This window comes from Gymnoscopelus braueri, assembly GCF_963280865.1.
Source record: "Gymnoscopelus braueri genome assembly, chromosome: 24".
NCBI classification, from domain to species: Eukaryota; Metazoa; Chordata; class Actinopteri; order Myctophiformes; family Myctophidae; genus Gymnoscopelus; species Gymnoscopelus braueri.
In genome coordinates, this window is record NC_137626.1 from 10,991,861 (window position 1) to 11,017,269 (window position 25,409).

A 25,409-nucleotide genomic window follows, 5' to 3' on the forward strand; every position below is an offset into this window, starting at 1 on the left:
AAGCGACTTTAACAGAAAAAAATGCCCAAAATCGTTTTTAATAAGCACATTGGTGGCATGGTTCACATGGGTTCATGCTGCAACTCCCCCACCCCACGCTATAACAATATAACAATAATGTTATTCTAATGGATATAATAAAGGAGAACAGATCTTTTGTTAATTCTTTTATTTAAAGTAATTTAATAACCAAATCAAAAAAGTACATGCATCCTTAACTGTCTTTGTAAATCATTAAGCCTACTCCAAACAAGATCCAAGAGATTATTAATGTTACATCCCATTATACAATTGTAAAAGAATGAAATTATTGGGTTTTGGCTCCATAATGGAGGCAGCAGCTTACTCTAATGACTTAGTTGTTCATGGAGGGAGGCTTCATTGTGTCACACACTACCAGCCACTACTTCAAGCTAACGATGTAATCGTGAGCATGTATATTTATAAATCAGAAAAAAAATGTTGTAAGATTATATCAAAATTAACATTTGTTTAATTGGAAAAAGATACAGAGGATGAATTTTAAAGAGTGTCAAAGATTCATGTCATCACATAAAATACAATTTCACACAATGACATTGATTAGTAAACCACGATGTGGTTAGGGTCAGTAGATTGATTATTTACTTCCAAAGAGCACCAACCATATCTGTCACACCATCGAAGACTTTTAGTGGAGACTTTGCGACCTCCACAACTCCTCCCGCTAAATTTGCTCCTACTCCACCTACAAGAGCTCCTGGAATATTAGCACCCTCTAGTTCACCTCTCCTTTCACGATCCTCTACGTAATCTACGGTACCTTTGACCATGCCTACAGGAACATCCACTATTGCTTTAGTGAGCCCAACTGCTGCACCTCCTACTAAAGCTACAGGTGTCATTAATACTTTCCCCAAAATAGCGAATGGGTTCTTTTTCTTTGCCTCCCTCTCCCTCTCCTCTTGCCTTTTCTTCTCTTCCTCCCTTCTCCTCCTCTCTTGTTCCTCGTATCTCTTCCTCTCTTCCTCCCTTCTCCTCTCCTCTCTTTCTTCAGATCTCTTCCTATCTGCCTCTCGTTTCCTCTCCTCCTCTCTCTTTTCTGCCTCTCGTTTCTTCTCCCACTCCTTCTTCTCCTCCTCTCTAGTCTTTCTTTCCTCTTCACGTCTCTTCCTTTCTTGTTCTTCAGACCTTTTCCTGTCCTCCTCTCTTCTCCTCTCATACTCCCTCCTGTCCTCCTCTCTCCTCTTTTTCTCCTCCTCAACCCTCTTTCTGTTTTCTTCCTCAAACCTCTTCCTGTCTTCCTCGCGCCTCTGTCTCTCTTGTTTCTCCAACTCCTTTTTCATGGCCTCCATTTTCTCCCTCTGTTCCTCCTCCCTTTTCCTTTCCTCCTCCTGTCGTTTCATCTCTTTCTCCCTCCTCTTTCTCTCCTCCTCCTCTTGAATCTTTCTCTGGGCCTCTAAGTACATCTTATCCGTGTAATGCTGTCCACCATTGGCCTTTACCATCTTATCAATCTTGGTTAGCAGACGGGTCACCTGTAACCGGTCTTTCTTTTTGTTGTCAAAAGCGTGGAACCTTCCCTCACACTCACTAATTAGCTGATTCAGCTCTGGGCTTTCCTCTATATAATCCTCCACCGGTATGTCTATGGCGTCTTCACCAGTGAACAGAACCAATGCGTACTTCAAAGCCTGCTTGGAGAAGTTCTCCTGAATCCACTTCATGGTCATCTGTTCTTCTGCAGTGAATCTCACGCCCAGCCTGATCACCAGCAGGAAGACGTGGGGACCAGGTACGGTCATTTCCACTTACCTCACAATCTCCGCCTTCATCTCCTCGTTGGTCCGCTTTGTGTCAAAGAGCCCGGGCGTGTCGACCACCACCACCTTTCTTCCTGACACTTTGGTTTCAAATTTCCTGCACTGGCTGGTCACCGATACAGCTGAGGATTTCTCGACGAACTCCTCTGTGCCCAGGATGGTGTTCCCAGAGGAACTCTTGCCGACGCCGGTCTTACCCAGCAGCACAATACGCACGTCAGATCCAGCTGCTGACACAAATGATATGAAAATAAATGAACTATTATAGCTGATGCTGCTGAATGAACACAAGCAAGCAGTAGCAGTTTGTGATCAAAGTACATCTTTAGGTGGCGTTTGGAATGGAGGTGGGAGAGTGAAAATGTTCCATTCCATTAAAATTCCTTGTAGGTTTTTCTGTTTAAGCTTTTGCAATGTTTTAGCATTTTAGTTAAAGTTGTACAATGCAGAATCACAAATAACGATTTTTAGCAACCTCTGCTGGTCACTACCGTCACTGCATACAATTTCCCTAGTCCTCGATTACCCAGAATTCCATTCGTTTTCACCGGAAGCCGGAAGCGTTTCAAAAAGCGATCTTTGAATTGTTTTATACTATCTACGGATCGTTTCTCTTAGCCAGTGGAGCATTAGTTACCATGAGCTGTGCTTTCTTTTTCTGTTCTTTTTCGATCTTCCAATCCTACATTCTCTTAACATCAGCGTGAGGTTCCTTTTTGCTATTACCGCGGTAGTTCCTGGCCAAACAGGAAACCGTTGCGGTAGTTCCTGAGGACGTCGGCCACGACGTCATGACGTTGGCCAGGAACGTCATTTTCCCGGGAAAGTCCCCCCCTTCACCGTTCAATAGAAAATATATAAATAAAAGGCTTCCGGGGGTGAAATTCATGGAGTGGGTGTTGTGAAACTTTTGCCACTGACAAAAGATATACAATTTAACTTTAGTTTTGTTGAAAACGTTACCTAGTATTACTTTAACTAACAATATTGACCACCAAGTACACAAACACATCTAAAACTTGAGTGAATTGCCACTGTCCCATAATTTCACATTAGTTTTTCATTTGAGCTGAATGATTGAAGGACATAATGAAAAGATTTTACACCTGCTGTCATACACCACCACTAGTCTATTAGAAGGACAACTCACCCATTGTGTTCCGTGTAGCTTTGTGTTCCACTTCCACCGTATATGTTGGTGTGCCGTGTACCTTAATCTTCTTTTACCTGATGAAAAAACACAGCGGTAAGATTATTTGAATGAATGAACGAATAAGTCAATAAAAATACACACACACACACACACACACATAGACGAGTCATGCCGGTGGTGAAAAAGACACAAAGATTGGCCCACCCCAATGTAAACCAGTAGTAGGATTGAAGTGAGTTATCTTCCTATGTTGCCACTCCTTAAAGTTTCCAAAAATGTGTGTCATTATGCAACCATGGACACGTTGTTTTCTTTTATTTTACACAACATCTCAATACATGCTTCATACCCTATGAAAAGCAAACATAATCAATCAAATCAAACACTTAAAGTTGACATTTGTGGTAATTGCTATAACCTCCTCTAGCCCAATCTTCTGATAAACCTACCGGAAAAACGCTATAAAAATGCAATTCATTATTATTATTACCCTTGCTGTGTATAGCCTACTTTGATGCGGTACACTTTGATATGCTGTTTTTTGTTTTATTCTTGTTGTAATCTGTTTAACTTGTTTGTTTTCCTTTAATTATTTTCTTTTGCTTTAGTTCATTTTCCTTCTGCTCTGTTTGCTCGTTTTAACTTGTTCTTGATTTGGTTCAACCTTGGTCATTGTAAATGTGCAATATAAATAAAGTTTGAGTTGAGTTGAGTTGCCATCAACATTTTGGTTCAGCCTGGCAAGCGCATTTAAACACAGCATTGCTGCCAAAAAATGTACATTCATGGAATACTGGCAATACACAAAAAAAAGCACACAAAACTAAAGGGCCTGCACCTGTTTTGTGGCACCTGCAGAACTCAGTCAGTTAATGGGTCTTTTCTAATCAGTGGTCTGAACTATTAGTGCCCATGCAGAGCAGTGCAAAGCCTGATGCTGCCAACTCAGTGCCATTCGGCAGAGAATAGACATCAGACATAATGCTTAACCTAAAGAATTCTAGGATTTTAACAGTTTGATGTTGTCACAGCTTGATGTTTAACCCTAACCCGGCCCTGGTTACACAAACAAGAGACTCCAGTATGTAACTATTTCCCTGTCTCTTTGGCTCTATAATTTGAATTCTGACGCCTCGGACTAACCTTGGTTTCAGGAGCAGGTTGAGGAAAGGCATTCTTTTCTCAGTCTATTAATTAAATATATAACCATTTTCTTAGAAAATGTTGCTTTTTCTTTTTTCTTTCTTTTTTCTTTTCTTGGGTTTAACTCCAGCAACACACAGACACCAAGAACAGATTCAATTATGAATGATGTTTGGTGGGCATTAAAAATAGAACAGGTGAGTTACATCAACACCATTGGATTTTCTCCGTTCACCCGCTGAAATGCAGCACATCATAACATTTTCCCTGAAACACATATCATTAATGTGTAACATATATATATATATATATATATATATATATATATATATACAGTACAATATACATTTATATCTATTTTACAGATTAACAAGAGTAACGCGTTATAGAGGCTAAAAGGAAGAGGAGTAGGCCTACCACCGCGCCTCAGCCAAAACGAGGCAGGCCCAGTGCGTAACAGGAACGGGGTCTGCCATGACAATAGTCACACCAGGGGCCATATCAGGGTCCCCCGGGGGACCACAGGCACACCGCTGCTCCAATCATCACCAAACATGGTACAAATGCTGTTCAGGGATCTGCCATGACAACAGTCACACCCAAATTAATAATTGCACACATGTGGGGCACTACAGCAGTGTTACAGCGGTTTCTAACATTTCAAAGAACTCTGTGACCATTGCTCTGATCAGTGCTACTGTATATATGACTGGATTTGATGGCTGCGTAGCGGCCTGAAAATCTAGTACACATATAAAACTGCAAATCCCCATACTGTATATGAAGATTCCTGACGACATATTATTATTATTATTATTATTATTATTATTATTATCCATCCGGCCGGTAGAGCGAGTGCATAACCAAAAACATTTCATTAATTTCATTTTGACTAGTCTGACCGAATGTGATAAGAGTTATATGACATGCTTTTCATGCATTACATGCTATAGCACATGCTCCAATAGTTCTGCTATCTGTGTACTTTGGTTGCTACAAAAGCCTGTCTCTGTGTACATTATGATATCATTTAGATAACAAGCTATGGCCTTATTGTACTGTAAATGTACCTCAAACCCTCACCAAGCATGAATTAAATAGAAAGTACTCTACATCAACTCATTATCAATCAGGACTTGATTTAAACGAATTAAATCAAGTTAATACAATGTTTTATCTTTGTATCGCAGTAATTAAAACATTGTGTTAACTGCATGAAATCAGCATGTACATTAATTGCAGTTTGTTCCTGTTCGCGGATGACTCAGCACTCCTAGTCTCGGATAAGAATAAAAGCATGTTGAAAAAGCCCTCGCTCTGAGTTCAGCAATATCCACCCACACTTGGCTCTCTGATAGCAAACTGTCATTACACCAGGAAAACACTGAACCCATTCTTGTCGGGTCTATAAGTCAACCTCAGTAACACTTTACGGTCAGAGTTGGTGACCATGTAATAGGTAATTTGGGTTGTATTTTGGATAAGAAACTTTCTGGTGAAAAAATGGCAGCAAAGGTTTATCAAAGTCAATTAAAGAACAAGGTTTTTGGGGAGGATCTCCACTTTTATCAAGAAGAATGCAATGAGGACTCTAGCTTGAGCCCTCATTCAATGTCATTTCAACTGGAGTGGTTATTGTGGAACAGTGGTAGCAGGACTAGAAGTAGTATTAGGCCTAACAGCAGTAGCAGCAAAAGCCATGGTAGTGGGATGGATGGAAAGAATAATGGATGGAGGAAGGCCTGGATTAATGGAGAGACGGAGGGAGCAAGCAGGACCTCAAGGTGAACTGTGGTCAGGCCCATAGGCCCAGTGTGGAGGGCCTCAATGCACAGGGCAATGAGGAGGAAACAGACGTGTCACGCTGCGACGTGTTCTATTCTCTGGTTACCTGTAAGAGGTATTTTCAAACTATTTACATTATCTCTCCTCGCTGCTCTGTAATTGATTGCTGAAAATGTGAAATTCTCCCCTTTGTGCACAAGGCGGCACTTCAGCTGCGACCAACCAACACTTGATTGTCCAGGATCTGTTGTTCCACGGGGCCCAGCTCAACACTGCTGGGGACGCTCGCCTCAATGGGAGTTGGCGGCCGACTGATGTTGAGCGGGTCAATTATGACGGCATGTGGCTAATTTGTAAACCTTTACATGTGCAACAAATAAACAGAACAAGAAAAAACACACACACACACACACACACACACACACACCTGGAGGTTCAAACACTGGCCGCGCCTACAGCTCTTGAACTATATCTATACTATATATATTTGGGTGGCTGTGGCTCAGGAGGTAGAGCAGGTCGTCCATTGATCCGTGGGTCGGCGGTTCGAATCCCAACTCCTCCTGTCCACATGTCGAAGTGTCCTTGGGCAAGACACTGAACCCTACATTGCCTCCAATGATTCGGTCGGCGCTAGCTTGCCGCCATTGGTGTGTGAATGTGGGAAAAGTGGGGACGCTGGCGTCGACTGTTCGCCGCTCCACCTCCCAATGCCCCCCCCTGTATGAATGAATGAACCATTGTAAAGCGCTTTGAGTAAGTTTGAGTACTTAGAAAAGCGCCATATAAATGCAATTCATTATTATTATTATATCTATCTATGAACGATTATGAAAGTTAGACCATGAGCTTGATTGTGACCTTGATCTCTGACCTTTGCATGAAAATCTACTCCTCCGTTCTCAAATTATTTAGTTCACACACAGACACAGACACTGACACAGGCCTGTTTACAATACTGCATGCATGTACCATAAAAAGCTATTTAATGAATGAAAAGAAAAGTCATAGCCGCAGTGAAATGTCACAATAATTAACCACATACCCTCGTAACCTAAATGCTACATCCTATATTTTGGCAGTAAACACAATGTGTATTGTGTTCCTCTTTGTGTACTTTGCAATGTTCTCATATTATGTCTTACTTACTACTACTTGTTATGCAAGTGATTGTAAACAAACTTAATGTAAATCGTTCAGGATTATAAGCGTCCTAAAGTGTAAATAACGTGTGACGACGTCTTTTCCCAAAGGCCTGACTCCGCTCCATACGGCCGTGCTTTGTCACAATGCTGTGATCAAAGAGCTGAGATGTCTGCCAGCTCCTCCCTCACACAGGGCAGAGGAGCTCAGACTGAGGAGCAAGATGTATGGAGGCTGCATCAGAACTCTGCTGCTCATCATGGGAGCATGCTGTGGGACACAGGTAAGCTGTATGGAGGGTGCCAGTGGTTCTCTTCCATTTTACTTATTTTCTACAAATTTTCGACCAAACATTTCGGTCACTGGGACCTTCATCAGGGTAAGGTATGAACGTCTAGGTTATTTAAATGTTAAATAGCAGTAAACCTAGGCTTACTGTCAGAAATACTTTGTGATTGTATAAAAGTATCTGATATTACAATATGCTACTTATGACCTATTTGTCAATATTTTGTCAAAATTAACTGCATTTAAAAGGTGATGACAATTATAAGTGTGACACGGATCTTATTATAAATAAAAAACAGAAAATGTAAAATTAATCTCATCAATAATGTCTATTGATCCATGGTCACTCAATACAAAAAATATGGGCATGTTTGAAGCGTTTGAGAAATGCAATAATATGGCGTATGATGCCTCCAAGTGGATTTAAATTGTACTGCATCTGAACCAAACAATCAGCCTTGGGTAGAATTTTGTTCACCTTCCTGTGACTGTACAGTATTATAAGGCAAAGAGATTCCAGAACAAGAGATGAAAATCCTTTACATTTTTTTAAATCACCACTAAAGGGCGCAGTGGTAGCTCTGCCACCATCTTGGAGTGCACAGGACACTTCTTTTCCAGTGAGCTGTATAACTAATGTAATATAATATAATATAAAATAAAATATATAACTGGAAAGGCTCTGTTCTAAATGAATCAAAAAAAGTTGAATCGTGTGTCGTGAGCAACATTTTCAGGCACATGATCACCCAACTAAGTGCCAGACAGTGAAAACCACCATTGCTGTTACATATTATCATAAACTGCTAAACAGATCAAGAAAGCACAGAAGAATTTAAATATAAAAAGTATGTGTCAATGATTTAGCATGAATGATACATTTAGCATTTGTCTAATGTATAATGTTATTGTACTTTATCTGTTTGACATTAGTCTGGCATTTTGTGGACTGATTTACAGTAGGTATCATGTGTTTCTGTTTGTAATGCCCCATTGGAAAGAAACAAGCAACAAAGCGTCATCTCGTTCTGCACGAACGGTAGCTCGTGCGCGACATTCAGCGCATGTTTGAGTATCATGAGACTCCACGATGAGCAGTAGTAGAGAAAAAACTAACTTTGCATCCGTTATAATAGACGATTTTCACTCTTACACACGTCTCCCATTATGCCGCTGTAAGGGGTCTGCAGAATGGACAACAGGGGCAGATCTGGAAAAATTCAACGTTCCTTTGTATGTTGGTGAGTGATTAGCGACACATCAAACACACAACCTAAAATGACCGGCACTCTCCTTTAATAAAGATGATGACTGGACTTGATTTTAAGTTTAACTCATGAACACCAAACAATAATGGTTAACAATAGCAACAATATTCTGCCTGATCAGTTGGCATACTGTGGCTTACAGCATTGTGATATGCAGTCTCACATATACATTTATATTGATGCAGTCGCTTAGTCCTTTCTAACAGTTTGTCATTGATATCAAGTCAAATGTAATTAGAAAGCACATACAAAGTAAAGTAGGCTACCGTACAGAGCAGGATCAGTAGTTACAAATACAGAAACCATCATCAACGTGGACGTAATGCCATTTATTTCTATTTGGTACATTATATAATTAAGAACCCATGAGATTCAAAATCTGAATGAATGTTAGGCTACTGTAAGACACACATGCATGCGCACACAAGCCACACACGTGTACATACTGACATTCTGAATTAATGTTAATGTAACACCTCATACAAACACGCACATAAACATGCGCAGTCGCACACGCACATGCACACATGCACCCTGAAATTCTGAATGAATATTACTAAAGAATAATGGATGGAGGAAGGCCTAGATTAATGGAGAGACGGAGGGAGCAAGCAGGACCTCAAGGTGAACTGTGGTCAGGCCCATAGGCCCAGTGTGGAGGGCCTCAATGCACAGGGCAATGAGGAGGAAACAGACGTGTCACGCTGCGACGTGTTCTATTCTCTGGTTACCTGTAAGAGGTATTTTCAAACTATTTACATTATCTCTCCTCGCTGCTCTGTAATTGATTGCTGAAAATGTGAAATTCTCCCCTTTGTGCACGAGGCGGCACTTCAGCTGCGACCAACCAACACTTGATTGTCCAGGATCTGTTGTTCCACGGGGCCCAGCTCAACACTGCTGGGGACACATAAACATGCGCAGTCGCACACGCACATGCACACATGCACCCTGAAATTCTGAATGAATATTACTAATTTCTGCTTTGATCCATACATAAATTTGATAAATAAATGAGTAAATCATTATAGTAGTATTATAATAGTTTTTTTTGCTGTTCAACACAGACCAGTCCTGTAGAAGCATTAAATATGATAGTAGAACAGAATAAAATCAAGTTTTTGTTTGTACAGCATTACCTTTTAATGTTTTTTTAAGCAGCCAATATAAGAATAGCAATTGGTATTGCATCCGACAACGCAGCAGCTATGTACCATTGCTAATGAGAGCGACAGACAAGTTGGACATAGAAGTACTATGCTGCTTGCTCGGCAAGAAGCATTGATAGAACACAGCTTGAAGTTACTGCGCGTGCGCGTCAAACTAGTCAGCAAAAAAAAAGGCGCTGAAAGTCGGCGGTGTTAACCCCAGAATCTTAACTCTGACGTCCTAAGCCCGAGTCAGACAATAGTGAAGACAACATCAGAAATCTAGTTCCACACACCCAACAGAAAGCCAGAGGTTCTGTCACTTCTAATCTTTCAAGATTTAGTCTGAGTAAACTCAGTGGATCAAGTCTCTGATTCTCAAAGTCCAACTCAAAGCTGTATGATATGCAGGGGGAGGATGTTCCAAATCCTTGCCGCATAGCTACAAAGGCAGCATCACAACGTGAACTCCGACCTTCGCATCTGCAAGTTGTCTAAGTGAAATTGCTGTTTCACGATTTTTGCGATTGAATCCATTGTTTGCATGGTTTTCCGCTCATTTATGGGAAATGCAACAACTTTCCGTGTAGGTTTAGAGCTTCTGTGACAATGCCTTAACACTATTTCTGGTCCTGGATTTCTCCTTAACGCTTTGGTACTTTCGAGCAGTTGCCTGCAGGCTGCGCAGCCTCTCGTCTTTAGTAAAAAATGTAAATACACTTTCGCTACTCACCAAAACAAAGACGGTTTTAAGATGTTGAAAGCCTACTTTCCTTAGTGGGAACACTCGGAGCCCCACACCTCACGTCTAAAATACACTTTTTGGCCAGAAAATAAAATGTTTTACTGGAAGGAAAAATCTGATCAATAGAAAACTTCCATTGACCAGATCTGTAGAGGGTGCAGTGGAGTAACTAAAACATGTTTTCCTTCTAGTGAAATATTTTATTTTCTGGCCAAAAAGTGTATTTTAGACGTGAGGTGGGGGGTGCTTAAATTCACAGGTTTAATGAAAACTGTCCTCCCACTGCATGGAAAATAGAATTAAGCGTGTTTATTGAAACACAGAATGACAATGCGGAATGTGTCGGATCAAAAAAATAAAACCATGGAAATACAGCTAACCCTATAGCCCCAATTGCATATAACAATGAATGATCATTATTCATAACACATACATGCATTACATTTACAAAGACAGTGAACTATTGCATTGTCATATGAACTCTGCGGAGTAGAGTCTGAGAATATCTAATCATCTTAACTGTGTTAACTGTGTTTCTTAAGTAGTTACCAAAATCATGGCACCATGCTAAATGAGAAACATCTCCAGAGAGGTTCCAATAATCCAGCAATCCAAACTATTCCCAATCGTATATTCAAGGATAGCAACCAAAATTATAGAGGGTCTGCACAATTTAGTGGATATTTGAGCTCGATAACATCTCCATTTTTCTTTTTAAGTTGCCCATGATGGTCGATATAATGCTCGACCAGTTCAGACAGTGAGGCAAACTCCTTCCCATCATCATCATCATCAAGATCAAGAAGATAGTACTCTCCTGTGTTCTGGATCTTAATGTGTGTGACTGCTCCATTACTCCTGTAAACAACAAGCAACCATTTAGATAAATTACATATTGTGAAAGATTTGAATTATAATTACAAATGTTTTTCTTTTCTTTTTTTAGACTTTGGCCATTTAAAAATAGCCGATCTACAAGCTCACAACGCATTGCGATGTGACGCGTTGTGAGCTTGTAGATCTGCTATTTTCAAATGATTTTAATACGTGTTATGCACATGATACCATGTGAAACAGGACATTCTGCATAGAGTACTTTTACTTTTGGTACTTTAAGTATATTTTGATGCCAATAATGTGCTTTTATTCAAGTACGTTTTGATTACCAGACTTTTACTTGTAACAGAGTGTTTCTACGTTGCAGTATTGATACTTTTACTTAAGTAAAGAAATGTTGTACTTTTCCCACCACTGACAGACAGAGACATTATCAACACTCACCGTACAGATAAAGTAAAGAGCCCAGGTTTACTCTTACTGGGCCACACCAAGAAGCTTCCACCCACTCCACAAGTCAACAAGAGGTTCTCTGCTTCTGCACATGTGATGTTGGGATAGTACCACCTAACAGGAACTCTGTTGAAGTTAGTGAGATATGTGTTTATAATAGACAAATGTGTTATCAGTGGGACATAGCTGTTAATGCTGATCAGTATTTCAATCGAGCCTCACACGACGATTAGTACACTACACACTAAATCAGCGGTTCTCTAAGTGGGGTCCCAGCAAAATGTGATAATATATCATATCAAAATCAGTTTAATCACTTTAAAACTATATAAATCGGTTATTTGAACATAACCTATGTACAAGCTCACGTAGAGAGGTTATACATCTGCTCATTTCAAAAACTCTGAAACATTTTAATAACATCAATCTTGTACTAGTCCCTAGCGCACACAATCTTTTCAGGTGGGGGTACGCGGGCAAATACAGATCAATTTGGGGGGGTCCTATAAAGTTTGAAAACCACTGAATTATGCAATTCATGTGGAATGGAATGCACAGCCACTTCCAGTCAAAGCACTCTACTCACACCAGTACAGAACCACCGTGCTTTATACTGACAACACATTATTTGAAAAGGAAACTTGTGCAATAGGAAGTGAAAATGTAACTGAAACACATGTCTAACCAAGTCACAAGTCAGTAATAACATTACAGTGACAATGTGTAAATATTAAGATTCAACACGAGTGTTTTACCAACATGTACAGCAGTTGTGTCTATCCAACGCAATCATATTACTATAACTATAACTACTATAAGTGGCTATTAGTGTCATGTAAAGTAGCTGTTTATCAAAGGTAGTGATATCACTATAAGTATATTGCTGTTGTGATGTATAGTAGCTGTGTCTCTCAAAGGTAGTGATGTTACTCTAAGATAAATACTAGGGGTGTAAGGGGATGTTCATTTTACCTCACTGCATTGGTGTAACTCTCGTGTTCTCTAGACAGAGTGGTTTTAGAGGGAGGGCCCCCCTCCTCTCTCTCCACAGACACACTCATAGTAGAGCAGAGACCTTTGCACAAACACATACAACATGCTGTTAGTTGGTCTCATGGAAGCTTCAGCCCTATATACATTTTGGCCATTTGAAAATAGCCGATCTGCAAGCTCACAATGTGTCACTTCGACGCATTGTGAGCTTGTAGATTTGCTATTTTCAAAAGATTTGATACATTTTATACATTTGAAAACTTCCATTCTGCATAATGAGTACTTTCAGCTTTTGGTACTTTAAGTATATTTTGATACAAATACTTTTGTACTTTTACTCATTTTACTAACAGAGTAGTTCTACATTGTATTGATACTTTTACTTGTGAGTACTTTTTCCACCACTGCTGTTATGAAATGCATTCATAATACAGTATACAATGGAGCCTAATAGTTAGCACATAAACTACTCATGAAACATATTCCCTGCAAGGATCTTGATGAATTCGCATCCAGATAAAATCATTAATATTTTACCTTCCTCTGCAAACTGCTCGTTCATCTTCAACAATCGACTGTATGCATCGGAGTGTGCTGTCACTGACTTCCTCAAACTCAACGAAACATCAAAGTCTGAAAAGCATCTGTGAGGTGAAAGTGGTTTAAACAGAAAGTAATTGTCAGGCATAGAAATAAAGTGTTGCCTTTGCTTGTTGCACAATCATCTTTAAAATTAATGGATAGCATAGTAATAGTAATATATGGTTAATGAATGTCACTCAATGCTTCTTCCATTGCAATCTGACCTGCGCTTCATCAGCAACGTGTTTTACTGCAGGCATCATAAGTCTGATCAAAACCCAACCTGGCATAGGATTGAATAATTGACTACTTATTTGACTTGATACAATGTTCAACCCCTCCCCAACGTGAGAACAGGTTGCTGAAACTTTTATTAAGAATGATAATTTGGCAAAGGTTTGGGTTGTGTAGTTACTACAGTAGTTACCTTGCCACGGTGTAACTCCAAATATTGGTGAGATATCTTCAATCTTCTCTGTTGATACGAAATTGGTTATCAAATGTAGCCCATTGCACGGTGAAACAAGTCTGAAAATCAGTCTTTTAGCATAAAAAAGAATGCAAACTAAGCAGATTCTAAATAAAATGGTAAATGGTGCATTACTATAGCACCTTTATCCAAAGCGCTTTCAAATCTGCATTACATTAATCCATTCACGCACACGCGCGCGCGCGCGCGCACACACACACACACACACACACACACACACCCCGACTGCAGAGGAATCCATGCAAGGCATCAACATTCATTGTCTTGCTCAATGACACTTCGACACTAACACCAGAGGAGCCAGGGATTGAGCCAAATAAAAATGTCAATTTCTTGTTAATTTTACTATTTGAAGATCAAAATCTTCAATCATTAAACCTCAATGATTGTATTCTGACTGAGGGGCTTTTTACTCTACAAACTGTAGACACTGTGTAGAAATACACACTGAGGTATTCATTTCATTATTTTTGTTAACATTTATTTTTGAGTGATTTCAAAGTCTAGAGTCTAGAGTCAACATCAGAATATGGTTCTTCGTAGCAGTGTATTGATACAGTAGATGTGGATTTCTAGAGTGATTCTGAAAAGGTATACACTATACACTCTATACCAAGGGGATTACGGTTTGTTTACCTGAGTAGTGCATGCCACTTACTGTATACATACTGTATGTACCTGACGGGAACAGGTTCAGAATCAGTAAACAGAGGAGCTGACAGCCGACTTAAGCAAGTATGGTTTATTCACACTTAAAAACAAACAATAGCCATACGATTGACTGTCTCATGAATTAACTTTGATGTTAACCTAGTTTTCCGTCCTACTTTCAGGTTTGTGCAGCACTGTGTGGCTTCCAGTCATTCTGTAACAGTGAAAACCCCCTGCTGAAACAACCTCACTCCACCATTTCCTTTTAGGGTCTGATCACTCAGGGCGCGTTGTGGCAGCTAGGGTCTTTTTTTGTGACTGCCATCAATGTGAGTGAAGCTATAAATTGTTGCAGAAAGGGAGTTCTACCGCGCATCAATCATCAATATGTGCGCGTCCGTGGCAAGACTTAGCCTTGTCTGTGGCACATGTTTATAAGACCCAATTACTGAATATCACTACAGTTCAGTTTTCTTCAGAATATGTATGACACTGATTTACTATGACACTATGACACATTAGGAGTCCACTAGGACAGTCACTCTCTAACACTTTATCTTCAACGACCCCAATAACTCTGACAGTGCACAAATGGAACCAAATGGTTCCAAAAAAGAGAAATAAAGCATAGGAGCATCTCGGACGATTTAAAGGCCTTTTTGTGATTGACAAGGGGCAAAGGTACAAATTGACAAACGTTTCGATGCCAAGCGTCAATAAAAGGCATCAGAGATGCTCCACTTCTTTATTCCTCCTGTTTGAAGCTATTGCTGCTTTTGCACCCGGGACGCCCCAAGCTGAAAAACATTCAACTCAAATCAAGTCATGTCAGGTTTATTGTGCAACTTAGACACTTTTTTGGTCATTTTTATGTGCCGTCAACTCATCCGGGATTAGTTGAATTAGTTTGAACGGCCTTCTGTGGTACAGTAGTAGTAGGAAAGCAAATGAACAAACAGTAGATATTTCTCTGGAATAGCAAACTCTCTCTGTTAAAGATCTATGTGCAGACTTCTGAGTTACAGGCTACCTCAACAAGAAGAGAAACTGCTATGTGGGTTTCATAAAAAGTCTGGGGTTCTGCTTCTCAGGAAATCAGAGAGGAAGAAGCCTCGAAACGGCTTTGACTCCTCTGATTTTACACGCTTAAATGAATACTTCACTGGTCCCACCAAAGACCAAAAGGACATCCCACTGTAGGGAGCCATGACATCTGATAGTGGTTCACTGGTGGGTCGCTGTAGGCACGCTGCAACCAAAGTAGTGTTGTCAGCAGTGTTGCCAGATTGTGCGAGAGAAATAAGCAACCAGTTCCATGAAAACAAGCCCAAAAGAAGCGACTATATACCACATAAGCACTTTAAACCTATAAACCAAACAATGAATACATATGGGCTATTTGAAAATAGCCGATCTACAAGCTCACAACGCGTTGCATTGCGACGCGTTGTGAGCTTGTAGATCTGCTTTTTTTTTTTTTAAACTCTTGGGGAAAAAAGTGACAAATTTGAAATAATGTTTTAAACATCAACACAAATTTGGTACGGGTGTCCCTTGGCACAACATATTTTCAGATGGGGATACACAGACATACATATTCATTTGGGGGTCCTTGACATGAAAATGTTTGAGAACCACTGGTTTAACAACATTATAGGAAACAAGCCCAAATAATCAACTACACTTTAAAAACAAGCCAAAAAAAAAACGCAACCCGCAGCTACCAATATTTACAAGCGACTTTAACAGAAAAAAAATGCTCAAAGTCGTTTATAATAAGCAGCATGGCAACACTGATTGTTAGTGGTCCTTGGTGGCATGGTTCACATGGGTTCATGCTGCAACTCCCCCACCCCACACTATAACAATGTTATTCTAATGGATGTAATAAAGGAGAACAGATGAACTTTTGCTAATTATTTTATTTAAAGTAATTTAATAACAAAATCAAAAAGTACATGCATCAGTCTTTTAATAAAAACTCAGTGTTTTCATTATTCCAAACATCAGAAAGCATATTCGTTACACCAGAAGCAACTGTTCCTGGAGACTTTAAGACCTGCCCACTCACTTCTACCAACATCTTTTCAGGATCTTTATGGTATTTTATGGCACTTTTGACCATGTCTACAGGAACCATAACCAGCCCGACTGCTGCACCACATACTATAGCTGCAGGTGTGAATAATACCTTCCACACAATAAGGTTATCTTTCTCTGCCTCCTTCTTCCAATCCGCCTTCGCCACCGCAAGCGTCTGTATGTTTTCTTGTTTAAGCACCTCTACTGTATTCTCACACTCCTGTTTGGTTTCATTTATAAGCCCCTCGTACTCCTCAACCCTCTTTCTGTTTTCTTCCTCAAACCTCTTCCTGTCTTCTTCACGCCTCTGGTTCTCTTGTCTCTCCCACTCCTTTCTCATGGCCTCCATTTTCTCCCTCTGTTCCTCCTCCCTTTTCCTTTCCTCCTCCTGTTGTTTCATCTCTTCCTCCCTCCTCTTTCTCTCCTCCTCCTCTTGAGTCTTTCTCTGGGCCTCTAAGTACATCTTATCTGTGTAATGCTGTCCACCATTGGCCTTTACCATCTTATCAATCTTGGCTAGCAGACGGGTCACCTGTACCCGGTCTTTCTTTTTGTTGTCAAAAGCATGGAACCTTCCCTCACACTCGCTAATTAGCTGTTTAAGCGCTGGGCTTTTCTCTATATATTCCTCCATCGGTATGTCTATGGCGTCTTCACCAGTGAACAAAACTAATGCGTACTTCAAAGCCTGCTTGGAGAAGTTCTCCTGAATCCACTTCATGGTCATCTGTTCCTCTTGGGTGAACCTCGTGCCCAGCCTGATCACCAGCAGGAAGACGTGGGGACCGGGTACGGTCATGTACATGCACTTCACAATCTCCTCCTTCATCTCCTCATTGGTCAGTGATGTGTCAAAGAGCCCGGGCGTGTCGACCACCACCACCTTTCTTCCCGACACTTTGCTTTCAAATTTACTGCACTGGCTGGTCACCGATTCTGGTGAGAAATCCACAACGAACTCGTTGGTGCCCAGGATGGTGTTCCCAGAGGCACTCTTGCCCACGCCGGTCTTACCCAGAAGCACAATACGCACATCAGATTCAGCTGCTGAAACAAATGATATAAAGATATATGAACTACTGCTCCTGAATGAACACAACAAAAATAATGACAGGTACTGTAAGTAGTTTGTGCTCAAAGTAAAACTTTAGGCGGCGTTGGGAATGGAGGTGGGAGAGTGAACATGTTCCATTCCATTTCATTCTTTGTTTTTCTAAACAAAAACTTTTGCAATCATGTGTTACCTTTTTAGTTCACAAAAACTTCTAGTGAATTGCCGCTGACACATCATTTGTCATTAGTTTTTCATTTGAGCTGAATGATTGAAGGACATAATGAAAAGATTTTACACCTGCTGTAATACACCACCACTAGCCTATTAGAAGAATAAAGGAACACTCACCCATTGTGTTCCGTGTAGCTTTGTGTTCCACCTTGTGTATGTTGTTGTGCCGTGTACCTTAATCTTCTTTTACCTATCTTTGAAAAAACACAATGGTAAAATGATTTGAATGAATGAATAAATCAATAAAAATACACATACACACGCGCACGCGCGCGCACACACACACACACACACACACACACACACACACACACACACACACACACACACACACACACACACACACACACACACACACACACACACACACACACACGTATGCATATATATGTATAAATATATATGTATATATATATATTCCATTCTTACAATGGGAGTCTAGTGTCATCACTCTCGTACAGCATATCAAAGCATACAGCATCAAAGTATACACAGCAAGGTTATCAAAATGATGGGCTAGAGGAGGTTATAGCATTTACCACTCTGACAAATTTCAACTTCAAGTGTTTGATTTGATTGATTCCGTTAACTTTTCATAAATATGAAGCATGCATTTGAGGTGTTGTGTAAAATAGAAGCAAGCCACGTTTCCATGGTTGGATATACTGATACACATTTCTGGAAAGAGAAAGGAGTGGCAACCATAGGAATATAACTCATTTCAATCCTACTATTGGTTTATATGTGTGTGTGTGTGTGTGTGTGTGTGTGTGTGTGTGTGTGTGTGTGTGTGTGTGTGTGTGTGTGTGTGTGTGTGTGTGTGGTGCGAGTGTTACTTACATACATACGTACTTATATATATATATATATATATATATATATGCTGTACGAGAGTGATGACACTAGACTCCCATTGTAAGAATGGAATGCGTATAAGTGTTCTGTCTATCTCAATGAGATAGTTCCTATGTTTGGAACTACAGCCCATAGCAGCCCGCTTTGCGGCGAGATCAAATCGTGACGGAACTCTCTCTCTCTATGGGTCTGCTTTTAATCATTTATTTTGCTTTAATTCGTTTTCCTTCTGCTCTGTTTGCTTGTTTTTAACTTGTTCTTGTTCAGCACTTTGGTTCGACCTCGGCCGTTGTAAATGCGCTATATAAATACAGTTTGAGTTGAGTTGAGTTGCCATCAACATTTTGGTTCAGCCTGCTAAGCGCATTTAAAAACAGCATTGCTGCCAAAACATTTACATTCATATGGAATACTGGCAATCCAACAGCACGAGGACAAAAAAGCAAAGCCTGCTGCTGTCAACTCAGTGCCATTCGGCAGAGAATAGACACAGACATAATGCTTAACTTCAGAATTCTAGGATTTCACAATTGTCACAGTTTGATGTTTAACACGGCCCTGGTTACGCAAACATGAGAGTCCAAAAATGTAACTATTTCCCTGTCTCTTCGGCTCTATAATTTGAATTCTGAAGCCTTGGACTAACCTTGGTTTCAGGAGCAGGTTGAAGAAAGGCATTATTTTCTCAGGATATATAAATATATAAATAAATAGCGGATGTACAAGCTCGCAGTGCGGCACAAAGTGACAAGCTGTGAGCTTGCATATCTGCTATTTTTGAATAGCGAACGCTAAAATCTAAAATGACACAGATGCTGTCCCGGTTTTAAGGTTTAAAACTGGGAAAGCATCTGTGTCATTTTAGATTTTAGATTTGAACTACATTAACTATTATTTTATACTTGGGCTATATATATATATATATATATATATATATATATATATATATATATATATATATATATATATATATATAAATAAGTAAGTATGTAAGTAAGTAAACAAATACATTCTTAGAAATGTTTGCTTTATATCTTTCTTTCACACAGCCACCAAGAACAGATCTAATTATGAATGATTTTTTTTCTGCTGAAATGCAACACATCATAACATTTCCAATTGCCAATTTGGTATTAAAAAGCTCTTAAAAGTCATTAAATTGTCACTTTAGAAATGTGCAGATACCCTGTATACACTTACAGTATACTGTATGTTGGTTTGTTTACTGTTGAGTGAGAGAAAACAAGTTGCACATTAAACTAATCATCTGGGAACCCCCCAAAATATGACCCCCAGTTTGGGAACCACTGTTATGGAGGCTATTTTGCACGGATATGAATACAGGTGTTCCTTTGAATGAATGAATACAGGTGTTTCCATTTTGACTTGCTCTTTGGTGTGCCACCAACCTGAATGAGACCATACAGTAGTAGAACACAATCAGTGCCTGTTCCCTCTGTCGTCCAGCTTCCAGGACAGATGTCTCTTAGTCCAGCAGCCTGGAGACTTATATAGGAGAAGCAAATTATTTTCAGTTTCATTATGACAATATACAGTGCCGACAGATCTATTACATAAGGGGTGGCTCTAGTATACATTTTCCATAATTTTGTTCAGAACAATCTTTATTAGTATGTACTTAGGTCGCTGCAACAACCATGTGTCTGCAGATTCTGATCCAGATAATGGGTGTCATTGTAAATGTACGTACCATAAGCCCTGGAGCTCGCGTGGGCAGCCAGAGGCTCTGGCTCTCGCAGATTCGATTCCAGGCGTGTGGTGTGGCTATTCTGATGGCAGACCCCTGACCAGTGTTGGTGCCAGTCTGCATGTTACGTTTGTGACGTCCACCGCCCGCACGCCTACACGCAATTTTAATATATATATGCTATTTGGAGCCGTCGATCCATCTGACTTCACACCAGGCACCGCACCCCCAGGTCCTCAGCGATACACACGGCTAGTTTGTTCCTGGGTGCCACACAGGGACACCATTGTTCCAATCTGTAATTGCTGAAGGATGAGGATAATTCCTTTTAACAGGACGTTCATGAAAGTCCTTGCGGGCTTGTTTCCAATGAGGGCCTGTGAGCAATTAGGGGTTAAGAGTCTTGCTCAGGGACAAATTTCATTTTATCGACACATATGCTGGCGTGGCCTGGAAATCGTACCTGGGGCAACTAGGACCTCTGGCTCCCTAGGCGGGCTCACTAACCACTCAGCTATGGCAGCTATGGCCGCCCCTAAATGGCTGAAGCCCACCCCCTCTGTGTTCCTATATTGGCTGAGCTTTAAACAGTAGCAATTCGTTCCCCACTCTGATCATTTCTTTGCCCCTACCTCCCGAACGCAAGGTTGCACAGGTATGACAGTGGACCTGGGTGCCACGGACGCACTGTTGCTCCAATCCTCACTAAACTTGGCACAAACACTGTTCAGGGGTCTGCCATGACAATAGTCACACCAGGGGCCATGTCAGGGTCCCTGGGGGGCCACAAGCACACACCGCTGCTCCAATCATCACCAAACGTGGTAAAAATGTTGTTCAGGGATCTGCCATGACAATAGTGACACCAACAAAATAAATAATTGCACACATGTGGGGCAATACAGCAGTGTTACAGTAGTTTCTAACAAATCTCCATTACTCTAGTATTTTTTTAAATCTAGTAGACATATAGACATACACATACATACACATAGATTCCTGATATCATCAATATGCCTTCATAATACTGATGTCATGACTGGCCTCCAAGATTTTGTTGCTGATGCGCCAACACAATATTATGCCTATTCCAGTGATATTTAACTGCCGGCCTGCCGACCAAATATAATAATGTCACCTGTATTCCTATTACTACTAACATTATCATAGCCTTTCTATGATGTCATGATATCATATTGATGACATCAAGGATCTCCATGGGCATACAAATTACAGACGCATATATACGGATATCTCCATATATGGGAATTAAATACATTTATTGGGACACAGACAGACAGACAGACAGACAGACAGAGACAGAAAAATATATTAAAAAACAATTTTAATATCTGTATTAAAATTGCTTGTAGGCAGGCAGCCAGGCTTGAAACTCGGTGGGTGGTCTTATGGGATGAACTGTAACGGCCAAAGCAATTTGTCCCCCACTCTGATAATTTCTTTGCCCCTACCTCCTGAACGCAAGGTCGCACAGGTATGACAGTGGACCTGGGTGCCACGGGCGCACTGTTGCTCCAATCCTCACTAAACTTGGCACAACTGGACAACATGAATATGATAAGAGTTATATGGTATGCTTTTCATGCATTACATGCTATAGCATACATGTTCCTAGAGGTTACGAATGTAACCCCGGTTTTAGTAGGTTCGGAGTTTACTACTCACTATGGGATATCAGCGCCCTCAGGCGATGAGACAGAGCAACACACACGCTCCCGGCGCCAATACTGATTGGCTAAGGGTATGTCACGAGTCCGGAAGGACCCGGGAGTATAAAGCTCCCCCGTGACGTAGGCTCTTCCTCTTAACATTCTCCTCTCTGCATGCCAAATGCGCACAGAAAGGGGTGTCTGGTGAGTAGTAAACTCCGAACCTACTAAAACCGGGGTTACATTCGTAACCTCTAGTTTTACCACGGTTCTCCGTTTACTACTCACTATGGGATTCATAAACCCCCCTTGAGGTAATGAGCCACACAACCCCGACAACCCCGCACGCCCCTCAGCCCCAGGTCACGTCCCCCAGGACGTGACCTAAGAACCCCAGGCCATAGGTCCACGACCTCATGACCCCTGGGCGCCCCCCCAGCCCACCGGGCTGGGGTGCGGGATAGATAATAAGAGTAGGCCCTGACAGACTCTAGAGTCTGCCTTATTCTCTAACAGGCAGACACAGTCCGCCTCATAAAACTGAGGAGCAGGGCCCTCATTCCCCAAGACACAGCCCTGCTGGTCCCAAGGAAACCTAAAGAGGAAGTTGAAGATAAGGAGAAAGCCCCAAGCCTACTCCCTATCCTCCACTGACCTGGAGGCAGCAGCCACACCCAGGACAGCGTGCGCCACTGATGACGCCGCCACGTCCAGACTGTAAAAGGCCGCAAAAGTCGATGGTGACGACCAATTTGCAGCCGCACAAATCTCCTGGATCGAAGCTCCCTTGTAGAGAGCCCAGGACGTAGCCATGCCTCTAGTAGAGTGGGCCCTCAGACCCCCCGGGACTGGGACACCACTGCTCACATAAGCCAGCTTAATGGCATCTCGGATCCATCTAGAAAGCGTCGCTTTGGTGACCGCCTTCCTCTGAACCCCCACGCCAAAAGAGACAAAGAGTTGTGTCGATGAGCGATTGGCCGCCGTCCTCTGGCAATAGAGCTTCAAAGCTCTCACCGGGCAGAGGCAATGTAACCGCCTGTCCTCCGCCGAAGCGAAGGGAGGTGGATGAAAAGCGACCAATTCAACCGGATCCGGGGCCACCACCCCGGTCTTTGTAACGAACGCCAGGTTTGGTTTAAGCAAAACCCTCCTGTCGTTGTTCAGAAAACTCATGCACTCCGGGCTCACCGAGAGCGCATGCAAGTCACTGACCCGTTTAGCCGTAGACAGGGCCACCAAAAGGACCGTTTTGAGACTAATGACCTTCAGATCCATAGACTCAAAAGGCTCGAACGGGTGACGGCACAGTGCATCCAGCACCACCGTCAAATCCCAGACTGGGAACAGTGGCCTGTTGACTGGTCTAGCTCTTCTGGCGCCGTTCATAAACCGGCGCACGAAGTTATGCTGACCCACCGTCTTGCCATCGTCGAAACCTAGGTGGCAAGCCGAAATGGCAGCCAAATACACTTTCACTGTCGAGAAGGATAAACCTTGACTTAGCCTTCCCTGTAGAAAGGTAAGAATGCTGCCCACCGGGGCCTGGACAGCCACCACCACTGGTGACTGCTCCAGACACCAAGATGCGAACATATTCCATCTGACCTCGTAAGCTTCCCTTGTGGACATAGCCCTCGCACCCTGGATGGTAGCCACCACGTCAGGGGGGAGGCCACATGAAGTCAAATTCGCCCTCTCACGGGCCAAACCCATAGGTCTAGGTCCTGAGGGCGCTCGTGGAACAGCTCGTTCCCTCCCTGCCTCACCAGGTCTGCCCTGGGAGGGAGGGCCAGAGGCGCATCGTAAAGGAGCGGAGCTATCTCCGACCTCCACGTGCCCCATGCTGGAGCCACCAGCAACACCGACAACCCCTGGAGCCTGACCCTCTCCAAGGTGGGGAGGATCAACTCCATTGGCGGGAAGGCATAAAGCAGTTCGCTCGGCCAACTGTGTGCCAAGGCGTCCACGCCCATGGAACGGTCCCCCTTCTTCACTGAGAAGAACCGAAAACACTTCGCGTTCTCTTCGGAGGCAAACAAATCGACCTGGGGGCGACCGAATCTGTGCCAGATATCCTTCGCCACTATCGGGTGGAGTGACCATTCCCCGTACCGGAGACCGCCCCTGGACAGCAAGTCCGCTCCGTGGTTCAGGAGGCCCGGTACATGAGACGCCCGTATGGACGCGAGCCGTGACTCGCACCAAAGCGTCATCTCGCGTGCTAGACCATCCAACACCAGGGAGGTCAAGCCTCCCTGCTTGTTGATAAAACACATGGTTGTCGTATTGTCCGTTCTGACCGCGACATGACAACCCAAGATCTGTGCCTCGAAATGTTTCAGAGCGAGGAAAACCGCCAGCAGTTCCAGGTAGTTGATGTGAGCCGACTGCAGTGTCGGATCCCACATTCCCCTGGTCCACCTGCCCTCGTGGACGGCACCCCACCCAGCCAAACTGGCGTCCGTGGTGATGACCTTCCACGAAATCACAGCTCCTATACTGACCCCCTGGGACAGAAAGGCTGCTTGTGACCATGGTCTGAGTGCCTCCACACACCATGGAGACACCATCACAAGCCGACGACCTGAGGTGGGTGGGATCCGAAGGGCCCTCAGCCACCTCTGAGCGGGTCTCATGTAGAGCCTGCCCAAGCGGATTAAGTGAATGGCTGAGGCCATGAGACCTACTGCTTGCATGCATTGTTTGTAAGTAACTTCCCGCCCCGGGCGGAAAGATCTCACACAAGCTAAAACGCTGTCTATCCTCTCCTTGGATAGACGTGCCCTGAGCGTGTTCGAGTCCAGCGAGATCCCCAAGAAGGTGGCCCGCTGGGACGGAACCAAAACGCTCTTCTTGACGTTGATTGTGAAACCCAGTGACGTCAGATGGGAGATGGCCATGGCCGTGTGCCGCGCCACCTCCTCCTCCGAGCCTGCGGCTATCAACCAGTCGTCGATGTAGGTCGACAGACGGATTCCCCGGCTCCGTAGTGGAGCAATGGCCGCGTTGGTACACTTCACAAACACCCGTGGGCTCAACGACATACCAAAAGGGAGAACCATGTACTCGTACACTTCCCCTTCGAAGCCGAAGCGCAGGAACTTCCTGTGCGGGGGGTAAATTGGAATGTGGAAGTAAGCATCTTTCAAATCGATGCTCGTCCACCAGTCGCCCTGACGCACCGTGCGTAATAACTTCACGGTCGTTAGCATTTGAAAATGAAAAACCCGCAGGAACCTGTTGAGTCCCTTCAGATTCAATATGGGTCTTACGCCCCCCCCTTTCTTTTTCACCAGAAAATATTCCGAATAGAACCCCAGACGGT

At 42.5% G+C, this 25,409-nt stretch overlaps 2 protein-coding genes across 2 annotated transcripts in view; both read right to left on the reverse strand.

Annotated features, from left to right (window-relative positions):
• LOC308080667 (tyrosine-protein phosphatase non-receptor type 11-like) overlaps positions 1 to 13,355 on the reverse strand; it is a 41,995-nt gene extending 28,640 nt beyond the window's left edge. The window contains exons 1-4 of the mRNA XM_080422589.1: positions 13,296 to 13,355; positions 12,738 to 12,840; positions 11,757 to 11,891; positions 10,805 to 11,333 (exon numbers count right to left, since the gene is read on the reverse strand). Coding sequence (XP_080278715.1) covers positions 11,129 to 11,333; positions 11,757 to 11,891; positions 12,738 to 12,840; positions 13,296 to 13,320 — 468 coding nt within the window. The 5' untranslated portion in view covers positions 13,321 to 13,355 and the 3' untranslated portion in view covers positions 10,805 to 11,128. The remainder of the gene's footprint in view (positions 1 to 10,804; positions 11,334 to 11,756; positions 11,892 to 12,737; positions 12,841 to 13,295) is intronic.
• Positions 13,356 to 16,304: 2,949 nt separating this feature from the next.
• Positions 16,305 to 17,969, reverse strand: LOC308080293 (GTPase IMAP family member 9-like; the record flags this gene model as incomplete). Its single annotated transcript, XM_080422089.1, has 3 exons — positions 16,305 to 16,340; positions 16,673 to 17,610; positions 17,966 to 17,969. 3 exons carry the CDS (start codon positions 17,967 to 17,969, stop codon positions 16,305 to 16,307), a joined length of 978 nt encoding a protein of 325 aa, XP_080278215.1.
• Between the last annotated feature and the right edge of the window lie 7,440 nt (positions 17,970 to 25,409).